The 16187-nt window shown below is 39.8% G+C and overlaps 2 protein-coding genes across 6 annotated transcripts; both read right to left on the minus strand.

The window, feature by feature from the left end:
- Positions 1–1757: 1757 nt before the first annotated feature.
- On the minus strand, positions 1758–5423 carry Vps26 (vacuolar protein sorting 26). Its single transcript, XM_011154535.3, has 6 exons — positions 5170–5423; positions 4931–5074; positions 3837–4231; positions 3649–3755; positions 3249–3460; positions 1758–3103 (listed from the first exon to the last, which is right to left on the minus strand). Exons 1-6 carry the CDS (start codon positions 5170–5172, stop codon positions 2837–2839), a joined length of 1128 nt encoding a protein of 375 aa, XP_011152837.1. The 5' UTR covers positions 5173–5423; the 3' UTR covers positions 1758–2836.
- Positions 5424–9584: 4161 nt separating this feature from the next.
- Positions 9585–12186, minus strand: LOC112589926 (putative nuclease HARBI1). Of its 5 annotated transcripts, none has more exons than XM_025305003.1 (6): positions 11975–12040; positions 11732–11836; positions 11270–11508; positions 10860–11189; positions 10617–10761; positions 9585–9813 (listed from the first exon to the last, which is right to left on the minus strand). In XM_025305003.1, the coding sequence occupies exons 3-6, from the start codon at positions 11501–11503 to the stop codon at positions 9743–9745; spliced, it is 780 nt and encodes a 259-aa protein (XP_025160788.1). In that variant the 5' UTR covers positions 11504–11508; positions 11732–11836; positions 11975–12040; the 3' UTR covers positions 9585–9742. The 5 variants fall into 5 exon arrangements, with proteins under 5 accessions (XP_025160788.1, XP_025160786.1, XP_025160789.1 ...); XM_025305001.1 differs by lacking the exons at positions 9585–9813; positions 11975–12040 and adding exons at positions 9980–10332; positions 12152–12186; XM_025305004.1 differs by lacking the exon at positions 9585–9813 and adding an exon at positions 9980–10332 and having other exon boundaries at positions 11345–11508; positions 11975–12072.
- Positions 12187–16187: the final 4001 nt, after the last annotated feature.

Genomic DNA, 16187 nt, shown 5'->3' on the forward strand with positions numbered 1-16187 from the left:
ATCTGAATAAAAGTTATACAGATTTAAGTGAGCTACCTTATGATCACCTTAACTTTGACCTTGAACTCTATTTTTAAGGTCATTCGAAGGTCAACTTACGTTTTTTAAATGGGAACCTTTATTTTTTATTACACTGTTTTTTCTATTAGTTAATATGAACAACTTTTGTCTAAAACATTTTTTATTTGTCTAATATTTTTTGAGATATTTGAGAAACTTGGTAACTTTTTCAATATTTAACTTACGATATCTCGCTAACTATTTGTCGGAAGAAAAAGTGGTATTAGACTTTTTTCCTTTATTTAGTCTCAAGAATATATTCTTACAATAACGCCTTAATTTTTGTTAACTTACTGATTTTTGGAAATTTCAAAATCATCAAATTAACAAAAATCAGGGTGCTATTGTAACAATATATTCTTGAGACTAAATAAAGCAAGAAAATCTAGTACCACTTTTTCTTCCGACAAATAATTAGTGAGATATCATAAGTTAAATATTGAAAAAGTTATCAAGTTTTCCTCAAATATCTCGAAAAATATTAGACAAATAAAAAAACGTTTTAAACAAAAGTTACTCAAATTAATTAGTAGCAAAAACAATATAATAAAAAATAAGGATTCCCGTTTAAAAAACGCAAGATCTTCAAATGATCTTGAAAATAGAGGGCAAGGTCAAAGTTAAAGTCATCATAAGGTAGCATAAGGTAGCTCACTTAAATCCCTACAACTTTTATTCAGATCATTTTCCTTGAAACTTCAATACTGAAGAATATTTGGGGTGGGACATTAAAATGGGACACCCTGTGTGTATATATATATATATATATATACGCAAATAAATTGCGACATGTATATATTTAAAAATACACAAGGTGACTACCCCATTACTTAATCTATTATCACTCTCGTGTCCATTCTCATGTTAAGAAAAGCATATTGTCTCTTGAGCATATATCATACAACTCATGCTTGGAAGATTGTTATTAAGCAATGCATACATACTCTTGTATATAAAATTTTATTTTATGATATTGTTCATTTAGTTTGACTGTTCATTAAACTTAAAAGAAAATAAGATACAACTTGTATCACACAATAATCAACATATTTTATATTTATATTATATATATACAGGGTGGCCCACATAACTCTTAACAGCTGAATATTTCGAAAACTATTTGTCAAATCAAAAAGTTGTTCACGAGAAAGTTTTATGTATTCGAGGGGCCTTTCTAACTACATAAATATTAAGTTACTCCCTGCCCTCCTTAAAGGGGGGCAGGAGGTAACTTCACAATTTCAAACAGGACCCCCTATAAAATGTTAGATGGTTGGGCTCTACGGTAAAAAACAAGTTAATTTTGTCTAAAATATTTTTTTATTTGTCTAATATATTTTTAGATATTTGAGGAAAACTTGATAATTTTTTCAATATTTAACTTACGATATCTCGCTAATTATTTGTCGGAAGAAAAAATGGTACTAGACTTTCTTGCTTTATTTAGTCTCAAGAATATATTGTTACAATAGCGCCCCGACTTTTGTTATTTTACTGAATTTTAGAAATTTCAAAATCATCAAATTAACAAAAATCGGGGCGCTATTGTAAAAATATATTCTTGAGACTAAATGAAGCAAGAAAGTCTAGTACCACTTTTTTTTCCGACAAATAATTAGCGAGATATCGTAAGTTAAATATTGAAAAAGTTATCAAGTTTTCCTCAAATATCTCGAAAAATATTAGACAAATAAAAAAACATTTTAGACAAAATTAACTTGTTTTTTACCGTAGAGCCCAACCATCTAACATTTTATAGGGGATCCCATTTGAAATTGCGAAGTTACCTCCTGCCCCCCTTTAAGGAGGGCAGGGAGTAACTTAATATTTATGCAGTTAGAAAGGCCCCTCGAATACATAAAACTTTCTCGTGAACAACTTTTTGATTTGACAAATAGTTTCCGAAATATTCAACTGTTAAGAGCTATGTAGACCTCCCTGTATAATATATATATATATATATACACATACAAATTAATTCTAAATAAAAGTGTAATTTTTTTTGCTCAAGGTGTTTTTTGTGTTTACATTATAAATTATTTAAAAAATGCTTCCCCTATTTTTACATAAGCGTAGCTTTCTCATGCTCTTAATCGTTATTTATAGACTGATTGAATGGATTAATATGGGGCAGCCTTTATAAGTATATATATCTGTTTAATATTTATAAAATCTTTGTGTAGCACATGACACTACTGTATGAGGGACTTCTGTATCAGAATTATAAAATGAGCATTGCCTGTATAAAACATTTAGAATACGGTAACACCAGATGTTTTGCAAAATATACTATTGGTTAGTATTTGATTAGTAAATTCTCCATTCAGGAATATTTATACTGGTTGACATTATACTCGTACTTAACAACATATAACTTGCTGAACAATTTTGGAACCATATTTTTTCATGGTTCAATCTTTTTCTTCTCCTATTATAATTTGTTCAATAATCAATTAGAGTTACAAATCGCGTTGGCTCTTTCAATTGTGTATATATGTTGTATGCGCGCGCGCGTGCGCGTGCGTGTGTGTGTGGGTGTGTGTATGTGTGTGCGTGTGTGTTCCAAATATTTACAATTTTACTAGAAAGTTTTTAAACGTCTCGCTGTTTTTCTTGTTAAAAACAAATTTCCCGGCGCAATAAAGGAAATATTTCTCCTTCCTTTTCTGTACTAAATTAATTCTTTCACATTATATTCTTTGTATTTCGGCCATATCTGACCTTGTTTACCTAATCTGAATTGTAACCGAGCAGTAATGAAATTATATCCTGAAACTTAATCACTTTCTGGACCATCTTCTTTCTCACCTTCACCATCTCCTTCCTCTCGTGTCATGCCCTCGATCGGAGCTGTAGTATCCTCCACATTCGTAATATTACTTGTTGGCAGTTGATCAGGAGCAATAGGTGATACTGACGGTGGACCATTCTGAGCAATACCTTGCGGAAACCCTGTTTCAGCTGATACTAAATGTGATGGCATATGCGGCGAAGCTGTTTGCGATTTTCTACTCTTCTCACCTTTTCTCCATAATGTTATTTCCTTAATGATAAAACATATAATAAAATAACATAACGATGAAATAAAGATAAAAGATTACCGATTAATAATAATAATAATAATTAACGATTAATGTTTTAGTAATGATTCTAAAATTGTTTCAAGAAAAAAATTATAAACGACCTACTTGCTGTTTAAAATATCGACGATCTTCTTCGTCCATGAGAACCAGATTCAAATAATATCTAACACTAAACTTTTTATTAATGTCGCGCATTGTAGGTGCCAAATCATACCCAGCAAGGAATACTCTTATAGGAATGGATTCTCCTCGAACAGGTGCACCATCCATGATCTCATACTTTGCTATAGTTTCATTCTCAGTGAATGTATGAGGACCTGCAAATATGTATTCTGATTATTACTTTAGTATCACATGAATACTGAGCAAAAAATACACTTATAGAACCAAAAATTGCATTCCAATATTACACATGCAATTTCACATGCGTTTAAAACTGCAAAAATTATAATTTGAATATTATTTATTATACTGAATACAAATATATAGGTTATTTATAGCATACCAGAACCAGTAGTTTCACGTTTGATAATTGCTATTTCCATATGTTTTATTTTAATTCTAACCAAAAGAAAATATATTTTGCCAACAATTACATCTTTCAAATGATATCTGAAAAAAAAAAAAAATAAGTTATCATAAAATAAACTTATCCAGGAGCTTAAAAATAAGATAAAAATATATGTAACTTACTTGCTTTTATTATATTCAAATTCAATATGCAGGCAGTCTTCAATTCCAACTTCCATCTTAATGGGATTATTCATATCTGGATAGGAACTAAGCGTATGAACAACTAATTCAAGTTCTTTAACAATATCACTAAGTCTTCGTACAATTGTCACTTTCAAGAAATATCTTAGTCGCACGTTAGATCCAGTATAACTCTCAAATGGTTTTTCAACATTCGGAAATTCAAATGTGTGTATTGTATTATGTGTTAATTCTCCCGGCCTTGCCAATTCTTTCACCAGACTAGTAAATTCATGATGGTTACCTCTGTCATAATATAGTTCAATTTGTCCAATAAATTCTACTTTAACACCCTGATGCTCCAATTTACCAGCTTTTCTTAAACTGATATTAATCTGGAAACATTAATTTAATATAAAAAGTATATTAGATAAACAAAATAATAAATAACATAAGAAAAATATAAATTAATAACTAGTATAAAATATAATCCATTTGGATCTTTGAAGCTACTAGAATGCTTTAGGGGATAAAGTATTTAATAAATCATATTTATATATACATAATACTAAGCTTAGAGATATATTAAAATTAATTTTTATCAGAAATTAGAATTATATATAATATTGTACATGCACATGCACACGCACACACATATACACAATTATTTTTCTATGTATAAATATTTTTATTTTTTACTACAAGTTCATTCATGAGCAAAATGTGAAGTAGCATACTATAAATGATAAGTAAATTTACAACATAAAGGGCTGGTTGTTCCAACTTCATAAGTTGACTGATTGTTAAATCATATATTTATCTTTATTTTTCCTTTAACTTAGACAAAGGCAGACATATGATTTAACTATCAGTTAACTTACCAAGGAATTGGAATAACTTGCCCATAGATATCAAAATGAAATTTATAGAATAAAGTTACAGTTTGTGGAGCATTAAAAAAATTATATGCAATTTTCATGTAAATATTTCATGCAAATATATTAATGTTTCAAATTTATTTAATTATAATCTTTACAAACTATGATCAGAACGACAACTTGATACTAGAATCGATTTCAAAAAATGAGTCCTACCTTGCCAGACACAGTTTCACCATCATAATACAACAAGTGTCGTTCCTTCTTGCCATCTTCAGATTTAATATCTGCAGTTTTCCTGGTTTCCGCACCGTCTAATGTAATCTCTATGTCAGCAGACTGACCAAAACCGAAGAAACTCTGCAGCAGAAAATAATTGGTATAATTCATTTGTAAACTACAGTGTAAGATAACTTCGAATTACGGTAGACTATCTGTTTCTCGAGTAAACGCACCATTTTCCAGGTAAAAGGAAATATCTTTTGTGCGGGAGATGAAAGATCTCGGCGTGAAGCCGCAGTCGCGCTAAGATAATATCGATGTAGTAAAAGTCAATGGGCAATTCTCCAGGGCAACATTTTCTTTCACGCAGAAAGATACAAGGAAAGTTGGGTTATTTCTTACTCGTCCCTTCTAAATCACAAGTAGCCAATATGGCGCACACCACACCCCCCCACCCTTATGCCGTGGACTGTCAAATTACTGATGGCGTACGCAGCGGTCAAAGGTTTAGGCCCCTTGCACAATGCCAGGCAACAAGCAATAAGAATAAAAATAGACCAATCACAATCAACTATTACAAAAATAATCTATTGTGATTGGTCTATTTTTATTCTTATTGCCTGTTGCCTGGCATTGTGCAAGGGGCTTTACGCTCCACATTAAAGATGCGTTTTCTTCAACGCCGAAAGTGTATAAAGCCAGCGGCACATGGTACTTGTTTTTGTGCTGGATTGCTTGCTGGATGAAAATACTGCGTTCTGATTGGTGCATTTCCATCCATCTTCGGAAATGCACTAATCAGAACGCAGTATTTTCATCCAGCAAGCAATCCAGCATGAAAACAAGCACCGTGTGCCACTGGTTTAATGAAGGGATTTAGGCTGGGTCTACAATAGATGTAATAAGTTTTTAGCTTTTTGGTCTAAGCTTTACCAATCGCTTCCCATTTCATTTCCTTCATGTTCCCAGATAGCCAAACCTGCGTGAGCAAATTTCGTACAAAGCCTGCTATTATAAGGTTTGTTTTCTTTGCTTACACTTTTTACACTCAATTTCTAGTGAGTTCTTAGTGAGCAGAGAAAGTGTAAAGACCTATTTAGTGATTTGTATCTGTAGCGGGATTCTGTAACTCGTTATAATTATAACGATACATGACGTTACGGTAACAATACCGACTTTCGTTGTGTGTAACGAGATATTGATACCGACTATACGATTCTCTAACTCAGAATAGCGACACTCTGACGTTACAGAATGTGGTAACGAAACGTCGTTATTTAATGTTGTCGTTATGCGTGGAAGAAAAGAGAAAATGACGTATACATGTCAAGTTTTAGGGGAAAATTCGTAGGTTGGTATTTCACGTGGAAAAGGTTATGGATAAATCAGTTGATTTGAAACTTATTATGAAGATCCTGGGCCGCACAGACTCACAAGGACAATTCAGACGAGTGAAAATAGAGTTCCTGGGCAAACAAAATCGACAAATTATCAAAACATGAAAGGTCCGGTACGTGAAGGTGATCTCTTAACCTTGTTTGAATCTGAGTTTGAGGCGAGAAGATTCTAATAACCAGAGCAGCAATTTTGATTGACGTAGAAAAAATCATTGCCAGGTAATTTGAATTTGACAAGGTTATTGTCTTGAACAATACTCGAAAGATCTTAGCTGTCACTTATTATTTATTAAAAAGTTATTAACAAAAGAAGTTTTGTTTGACTGTTATTTGATTTTTCCTTTTTTAATAAAATAAGTAGCAAGAAGGTTAGAGATAACTACAGCAAAGTATAAAAGTGCAAGAGAGTTATGAAAATATTTTATTGTTAATTGTATAAAAGACAAGAAACTTGGATGAAACCAATTGCTAGATTATCTAAGTCTCTTGTACTTTGTTGTAATTACCACAAATCTCGTTATTAAATTGTGTATTTATTTTTTTATAAATATAATTTTACATAAATTAATTATAAATTAATTTAAAAATATTATTTCATGACAGCAGCATTTTAATAAGTCTGTTCGTTTTAGCTGTACTACTGAATCGATACTATAAGTTACAGTGAGACAAATATAAGTTTATATATAAGTTTATATATAAGTGATATATCTTATTGTAATAACTTAAGTGCAATGATTTCTATATCGCAGTAAGTATGCAAAATTTTAATAAAATAAATCAATTTCAGGTATAATCTATTACACGTATGCTAATAATTTTTTTTTTTCAGACAAAATGGAACAGGGATTAAGAAGAGGCAGGCGAAAGCAATGTCAGCACAAATAGATTATATGGTGGACTATTTTGTACAGCATCCACATGTAGCAACACGCAAATTCCAAACTCTACACGGGAACGCAGATTTAAGAGGATCATGGGAGCAATTAGTCGCTCACTTAAATACTATGGGAAGAAATGGAAAGTCAAAAGATATAAAGTCATGGAAATCGGTAAGTCAATAATATTTAAAATATTATGTGTAACATGCCAGCAAACACAATGTTAGATGTAACGTACATGTTAGTTGTAATTTCCTACTCAACAATATAATTGTTATATGACATATATGTTATATAACAGTTATATTGTTGAGTAGGAAATTACAACTAACATATATTATACGTTATATCTAATATTGTGTTTGCTGGGATGTAACTACGTTGGATGTATTTTCGTAATAAATTCTTTAGACATGCCAAGATAATAAAACGGCAGTTTCCCAAAAAGTTGCTAAAATCCGTGCTAATAAAGTTACGACAGGGAACATTGGTGGTCCTCCTATCACACTGACGGATCGAGAAAAAAGATTTTAGGCCTTATAGGACTAGATTATGTGGAAGGTGTGCAATGTCCTCATTCATTTCCAGAGGAACAGGTAGTGAAAAAGTTTTAAATATAACTGTAATCATTTTTCTAATATAAAATATATCTAATATAGAACATTTTTATTAAAATATATTTAGAAACTTCTTATTTCATCATACTTAATAAATTTGAAATCTTTTTTTTTGTTTGTGATGCACATAAAAATAATATTGAGTACATGTTTATTAAACAGTATTTGCTTTTTAAATGTTTATTTCAGGGAGAAGCAATGCATTTGCTTACCGTAGGGGACGAAAGAATTTTAAATGATATTCCAGAGTCATTAACATTAAGAAATAACGAGATTGTAGAACATGACGTTAATTATACAGGTAACATTTTTTCTGAATACATTGTAAATGTCACGATAAATTATATGAATGTGTTAATCAATATTGCTCTGAAAATGTATAAATGCAGCACTCCTTACACTTTTTTATTCCAGATTATGAAGTGCTACATGATATGGGAAATGTTATTGAAGAAGGGTCATCTTTCAATAATATTCAAACACACTCACAAATTCAAAATGTGGAGACTGCAGAATGTCGTCGTGAAATAATAGAACCACCATCCGCTATTCAAACTGATGATCCACAACGACTCACAACTGTAACGCAAAGTTCGAGCAAGAAGCGAAAAAGACCACAAATTACAAGGAATAAGTATTGCTATTGATATATACCTATTTCTTTATAACTCAGTTTATATACGTAATAAGCTCAGTTTATATACGTAATATTTTCTTTCTTTGTAAGACAGTGAACGGTTAGGTACACAACTGCACAATGCCAGATAAGATTTTGCGATCCTAGCTGAACGCCAAATTTCATGTATGGAGGTAAGATCTATCTGTCATTCTCAGAATATAATTTCTTTGGAAGAAACGTGTTATTAACTCAATGCTTTAAACGTACTTTTTTTTTGTTTATTTTTACAGATGTTTGCAAAGGCAATGCAACAAATTGCGGATAATGAAAAAGAGCGAAATGAATGTTTACGTGCCTTTATAGAAGCAGAAAGAAGTAGAGAGACAACATATTCCGAATTATTAATAATAATCAAAGATTGTATTGAAATATTAAAAAAAAATCTTTCACATAACTAGTCCGTATTTTGCTCAGTATTTTATTCTTTTCTTTTAATTTACTATTATTTTTTCTTTATTACATTTATAGTTTATAGACAATAAGGGTTTTAGTTTAAGGACAATAAAGTTTTTATACTGTTTGCAGAAAGATGTTTATTTCAATAATATAAAATTTTGATATGAAAATAATGCTTTAATATATTTAATATTATATAAAACTATTTTATATAAAACATTGTATAAGATAATGTAAAATTTTAATATAATATATTTTTTTTAACTTTAATATACATGTTCTTTTTTTCGTTAAAATTGTTATCCTTTACGCACACATATTTATATAAATATTTGTAATTGAATTCAGACGATGAAACATTTATTCTGAGTCACAAAATGTTTATGGCTTCGAAAGCCATTCGGAATCAATATTCTCATTTAAAGCGTCAAACAATAGAGGATAAGTAAAAAAAAACATTTAATCATTTTCAGCACGCTCTTCATCTTGTGCATCTCGATAATTAGGAAATCTTTTTCTCATAATTTGGCGTTGTATTCTTTGAGCTAAAGCGCGCGGTCCTCTTTGATGTAGATTTTCGTTATCAATGAGCCCTATTATCTATTTTCATATTCACCATTATCAGCAGCTATTGGTGCTTCCAATTCTTCAACAGGCAAACGGTGTTGAATTCTTATATTATGCAGTACTGCACATGCATTAACTATTTTTGCAGCAAATGCTGGCCTATACATCAACACACGCTGATAGGAAAGACATCTCCATACAGATTTGAAGACACCAAAAAAACGTTCAACAACGTTTCTTGCCTTACAGAGCTGTTGCGTATAATGAAATTATCGGGTATTTTCAGGAAAATCGACCAATGGTGTCATGAGCCACGGTTCCAAAGGGTATCCAGCATCGCCTGATGAAAAATATTAATATTGTTACGAATATTGTAAGATTTAAAAAAAAGAGAGATCGTCTATTTCTCTATTCTATTATCTTTCTGTCTCTCTTCTTCTTGATCCTCTTCCTTAGTTTGTAAAAGAGGGATGTTCAGGATGTTAAGGTTCCGAGCGATTAATGTGATTCTTATTATTCTCTTCTTATTATGAACAAGAATATAAGTATGTATATTTTAAATGAACAATAATACAATAGTATCCGACACCGCAACTTATATCAAATATATCTCTTTACAAAGCTTAACGCTCTACGACTCTTTCTTCGACTTGACTCTATTTCTATTATTCGTCTCGACGTTAATTGGCAAAAAGCTAAAGGCGAAAAGCCAAAGGCAAAAATCTACGTCTTTCTCCGAGCGTCTCCTTTTATCCTTTTCTCCATCCGTCGAATCTGATCTCTTAGGACCGGTCTTTCTCTCGTGGCTTCCCCCGGAATAGACTGGTGCTGTCCTCCTTCGTCTGTATCTTACAATATACTGAATATTTCGGGAAATAAATAAAAGGTTAAAACTACATGAAATCTTAATTATTCAAAAACAATGAAAAAATCTTGTTTACACCAAACGTTATTTAGTATTATACGACCGACGTGTGACGGTCGAACAAGGCGTCGATGTGAGCACACGGCTGTCACACAGAATATTCAGTATTTATAAAAATATACAAGATCTTATTAGTTTTTTATTTTCTTTTGCAAAGTTCTTCGAAGTCCTTATTTTCATAAGGACTGAAGGTTCATAAGGACTAAAGGTTCACTCACCGATCAGCCAAGTTTTCCGTTCTCCTCGATTATAATGAAATTCCATTGCTCGACGAATTGGTGATGTACTCCAGATGTATGAGTCGTTACGTGCATCTGGATATCGTGGATTGATATTAAGCAGCTTCATATCTGGATCAACAATCTGAAAGTATAATTAAATAATGCTACAATTAGACAAACGTTTTGCAGGAAAACCAATTTATGTATTGGTTACAATACTTCCTAAGTGATTAAACTTACCGCTTGTACGTTCAAAGAATGGCGACCGTGATGATTAATGAACGCCTCTTCATTTTCATGAGGGGCTATAATATGAATAAAAGTACAGTCTATGGCAGCGATAGCATCTTCAAATGGGTAAGTAGCAGCGGAGAATTTTGCACGCGCTTGCTGTCGATCTTCTTCGTTCATCGGGAAATTTACCCATCTACGCAGCAAGCGCCGATAAATCGCTTCAGTTACGGCATGGAGGCAACGGCTTGTTGTTGATTGGCTAACAATCCATTGGAATTGATTGCCAACGCTTCTTTGATAGCTGCCTTGCGCATAAAATTGTATGGCTATCAACACCTGTATTTAATGTTTCAAGATTATGTTTCAATATTATAAATTAAATATTATAAATTATTATAGTTTTGTTCCAATGTTACCTTTATTTCTGGCACTAAGCCAGTAAGTCGTTTATTCTGTAAATCAACCCTTAATGCAGTTGCAATGTTGATTACCAGTTCAGGAGTAAGGCGAAAATAGTCGATGAATTCATCTCGTGGGATGTGAAAAGGATTTTGAGCATCTCTCAGCCGCCTTCTTGCCACACGCCGTTCTAGTCGACGCACTCTTTCAACCACTAATCCTAATTCCCACACCAAATACTCAAGGGCCATGTCCTCTTCAAATAAATCAATTTTTAATATACATAAGCTTAAATGCCAAATATGTCGATTTTATGGAAATAAAAATTCTTACGAGTATATAAATAAAAAAATCGAAAGGAGAAGAGCAAATTCATATTAACTTAATACAACGTTCAAAACATTATATAAGAATTAAGATGTAAATATACATTACTTTCTGAAAACCAATTATTATAAACAACGTCAATTTTTACTCACCGAATTCCTTAAATGTTAATTTTTCTTTTAATATATGTTTACGATGTATACACGTGAAGACCTTCTTAAATGAACACACTCATCACTTCGACACTTCAGACGCTTCTAAAGATTTTTAACCTTTAACTTATGGTTTGTTCTTTTTAGCTGCTGAATTGGTGCAATAAGTTAGAGTGAGGAAAATGTACTTGCCTCACTCTAACTTATTACACCAGATCAGCAGTACAGTTAAAATGAATAGACCACTACTGTCGTTATGTGATCGTTACGCGTACCGAGGGGTATCGAACCATGCGTTATGATAGCGGCATATAACGACATCATACCGACGATTTTCGTTATGAATAGCGACAATAGTTGTTACCATTCGCGTACAGAATTGCATTTGACGTTATAGTGTTGTAACGTTATACAACGAACCGACAATTGTCGTTATGAGCACATAACGACGGCATAACGAGTTACAGAATCGCAGCACTGTGGTGCGATTCTGTAACTCGTTATTGGAGTTAACGACACTTTCGTTATCGTTGCGCAGCTTCTGAATACCGTAGAAAAGCTGCGCAACGATAACGAAACTGTCGTTAACTCCAATAACGAGTTAAAGAATTGCACCACTGTGCTGCGATTCTGTAACTTGTTATTGGAGTTAACGACAGTTTCGTTATTGTTGCGCAGCTTCTGTATACCGTAGAAAAGCTTTTTTTTTTGGTCACGCAGGGGAAATCCATCATGGATACCCCCTCCCCTTGGGGGGGAGGCGATTATGTCGGACTCTTACCGACTAAAACCCCTGCAGGATGTCTACCTGTCGGACCGTGAGGAGGGGAGTCGGGGGAACTACTCCCGTATTCCCTCCCCAACCCCCCGGCCCCAGGGCTCCCTTCCGGGAGCCCCTCCGCCACCTGTGTACCGCGCCCTGTTCCATGAAGGGCACGGTCCCCGACGAGGGTTACCCCCCGCCGGTTGGCCTTCTGGTATCCCCTGTCAAGGAGGGAGAGGACATCCACCCCCCCTCCTTACCCCCTCCCTGCTAGTCAGGGTGGGGAGGATTTGTAGGGGAGCGGGCCCGGCCCCAACCGGGGCACTGTCCCCCCTGTCCCTACTTGTCCGGTCGCTTGGGGAGGAAGGCAGGGAAGGCGTCTCGCCACCCCCCTACTCCCCCCTTGCGACCGGTGGCGGGCCCGGGGCGGTCGAGGGGACTCCCGACCCTCGCGGGTCTGTTAGCCCTCCTCTGCCGGCGCTGCCCCGGGCCCGCTGTCGCGTCCCTCGTCCCCGTGGGGGCGCTGACCGCCCGGGAGCTGCTCCCCGCAACCCCGGTACAGTCTTCGTCCCTACTCGGCGATCTCCTTCTGAGACATTACTGTCTCGCAGAAGGAGACCGCCGCTGACACGCCTCCTCGCTCCCGCACATGGTGAAAGCCATGTGCCTCGGCCTGGAGCCTCAGACCCCTCAGGGCCCTGGCCGACACTCTTCCCTCCCTGCGGAGCTCCTTCACCCTCCAATACAGGAGGTGGCGCTCCTCTGCCAGGAGCTCCACAGGGGGAACGCCGGCCAGGATGGTCGCCGCCATGTACGACACGGTCCGGTACCCCCGAATCGCCCTGATTAACACGGGCCGCAGGGCCTGCCGCAGTGCGCGCTTGCCGCCGCGGCTGGCCCCTAGCTGTGGCGCCCAAATGGGCGCCCCGTACAGGACGATCGAGAGCACCGCTGTGACGTACAGGCGGCGAGCCCTCCATCCTGGGCCCCCTTGGATGCGCGTCAGGCTGGCAACAGCCAGACCCGCCTTGCGCACCCTGGGGGCCAATTCCCCAAAGTGGGGTCCGAAGCTCCAACGACTGTCCAGCGTCAGGCCGAGATAACGCATCGTCGGCCCGACGCAGACGTGGACTCCATCTACGAGAACCCGGGTCCCCAGCGGCGCCCTGCGACCCTTGCCGTGAAAAAACACGGCTTGGGTCTTGTTGGGCGCCACCTTGAGACCCAGGTCTCTGATGGTACTCACCACCGACACCAATGCCGTCTCCGCAAGGAGGCGGACATCCCCCCAGCTCTCCCCCCCGGCTACCACTAACGTGTCGTCTGCATAGCAGACAACGTGGCAACCGGGGAGAAGCGGAGTGCGCAGCACCCGGTCGAACGCGATGTTCCATAGTAGGGGGCCGAGAACCGACCTCTGCGGAACACCGCGCTCCATAGCGCGCAGGCCCTGGACCCGGCCCTCCACCAAGGCGAGGTCCCTGCCTCCGAAATAGGTCGAAATTATGCGCCGGAGATAGGCAGGCACCCCATGGTGTTCGAGGGCCCGCCCAATCTCCGGCCAGGGCAGGATGTTGAAGGCGTTCGTTATATCTAACGAAACCGCCAACAACACCCCGCCCTCCTCCACGACCGCCCTCAGGTCCCGGAAGCATTGGATAGCATCCAACGTCGATCTTCCGGGCCTGAACCCGTATTGGCGGTCGTGGAGAACCGGCCCCTCCGAGGACAGATGCTGGACGAGGCGGTCGGCAATGATGCGCTCCAGCATCTTGCCCGCCTCGTCCAGCAGGCATATCGGCCTATAGGCCGACGCACTCCCGGGTGCTTTGCCCTCCTTGGGGAGGAGGACTAATCTGGCCCTCCTCCACTCTGGGGGGAATACCCCCTCCTTCAGACACCCGCTAAATACCCTGCGCGTGGCTTCGGACAGGCTTCCCTCGCCGAGGGCGATGGCCCAGGCCCGACCAGGTATCCCGTCGGGGCCAGGGGCTTTCCCCTTGGTCCCGAGCCTTTTCCTGGCCGCGGTGAGCTCCTCTGGACTCACCGCCAGGTCCTCGTCCCAGTCATCCTCCCCCAACAGGGGGGTCGGAATCTCGGGGGGGCCCCCTTCTGCCCTCGGAAAGGGGGCATCCAGGAGCTCCTCGAGGGCCTGGCGGTCTAACACCTCCGTTGGTGAGGGCGCCCATGGTCGGATCTTTCCCATGACCCTTTTATATGGGCGTCCCCACGGATCGTCGTCCAGGGAGCTCACCATCCGCTCCCAGGCCGCTCGCTTGGCCTCGACGATGGCGACCTTGAGGGCTTTCCTGGCACTCAGGTAGCCCTCTTTTGCCCCTGCAGCATCCCCGCCTCGTTGCCGGGCCCGATAGTACTCGCGTCTGGCGCGGACGGAGGAGCCCCGGAGAGCCTCCAGCTCCTCCGTCCACCAGTACATGGCCCGGCGCCGGCGGGGGTGGGATTGGGGCATCGCCACGTCGCATGCCGACGTCACGATGCCCACTATTTCCCCAGCCCCATCCGCGGGGCTGGGGTCCCACTCACCTGGCCCCACGTCTAGGTGCCAGGTGGCCGCAAGGACGGCAGCCCGAAACCTGTCCGAATCCAGTCGATTAAGAGCCCATCTTCTGGGGAGGGGAAAATTCCCCTCCCCTGGGCAGCGGGTCAGCACCTGTGCAGGTTTGGGGAGACGTAGGGCCCACGCTATATGTCTGTGATCAGACAGCGATTCGCGCTCCGCCTCCACCCTCCATTCCTGGAACATCCTGGTGGCCGAAGGGGTGGCCCAGGTCAAATCTATGACCGACCCCCCCCCCCGGTCGCACACAGGTGCTGGTTGAGCCCCTGTTCATCAACAGGAGGTCCAGCCCCGCTGCCCAGCCGATCACGGATTCGCCCCGAGGGTCCCTTTGCCGGGGACTGCAACCCCACCCTTCCGAGTGGGCGTTGAAGTCCCCGGCAATCACGACAGGTCGGGGATGGCACCTACGCACCAATTCCCCGATCCTGTCGAGGATCCTCTTCACTGGGGCGAGCTCCCCGCGACCGGCCTTATTTCTGCGGTGGGGGAGATACACCCTCACCACAGTGATGGGCCCCCAATCGACTGCCACGTACGAGGACCCACTCTCCCTGAAAGAACAGGGAGGGGTCCTCGTCGCAGGGTTCGTCACCATGGCCACCGAGCCGTCCAGGCTGCCGTATCAGTTAGCACTGGTTACCCAGTACGGCTCGGCGACCACCCCCATTTCGGCGTCCAGCTCAGCCATTCTCTGTAAACAGAGATCCTGAGCCCGGGCGCCGTGGCCGAGGTTGGCCTGTAGGGCCCGGAGCAGAGTGAAGGCTAAGCCTTCCCGGTCCCGCAGGAGGAGGCTTCGGCCTCGGTGGCTTCCGATGCAGGTGTCTCCACGGAGACTTGGGGGTCCCTACCTCTTTCCTCCTCTCGGGGGTACGAGGGGGAATCAACCTGAAGGGGAGTCAGGGGCAGCTCCCACCGACTCCCCTTTCTCTACGACGTTGGGGGTGGGCCCGAGGGTTCCACCCTTCTTACCTTTGTCCCTTGGACCTCCGTATTGTCCTCGATCGTGCCGTCCTCCTCCTCCCCTCTCCTCTTCCTTCGGGGTAGGGGTTTCTCTGACTCCCAGTCAAAGTCAATGAGGTTTAGGGTGCTGGAGTCCTTCCCTGCCACTCCTT

Source organism: Harpegnathos saltator, unplaced genomic scaffold, assembly GCF_003227715.2.
Source record: "Harpegnathos saltator strain DR-91 unplaced genomic scaffold, Hsal_v8.6 scaffold66, whole genome shotgun sequence".
Classification (NCBI taxonomy): domain Eukaryota; kingdom Metazoa; phylum Arthropoda; class Insecta; order Hymenoptera; family Formicidae; genus Harpegnathos; species Harpegnathos saltator.

Excerpts from the sequence above, each read along its gene's own strand:
- Vps26 (XM_011154535.3), bottom strand. Across the intron at positions 4,232-4,930 it reads GTGAAACTGTGTCTGGCAAG|ATTAATATCAGTTTAAGAAA; the intron begins GTAGGACTCATT and ends TAATGTTTCCAG. Across the intron at positions 3,461-3,648 it reads ACGTGAAACTACTGGTTCTG|GTCCTCATACATTCACTGAG; the intron begins GTATGCTATAAA and ends ACATATTTGCAG.
- LOC112589926 (XM_025305001.1), bottom strand. The coding sequence starts at position 11,503 with ATGGCCCTTGAGTATTTGGTGTGGGAATTAGGATTAGTGGTTGAAAGA. Across the intron at positions 11,190-11,269 it reads GCTTAGTGCCAGAAATAAAG|GTGTTGATAGCCATACAATT; the intron begins GTAACATTGGAA and ends CATTAAATACAG. Across the intron at positions 10,762-10,859 it reads ATTCTTTGAACGTACAAGCG|ATTGTTGATCCAGATATGAA; the intron begins GTAAGTTTAATC and ends TTATACTTTCAG.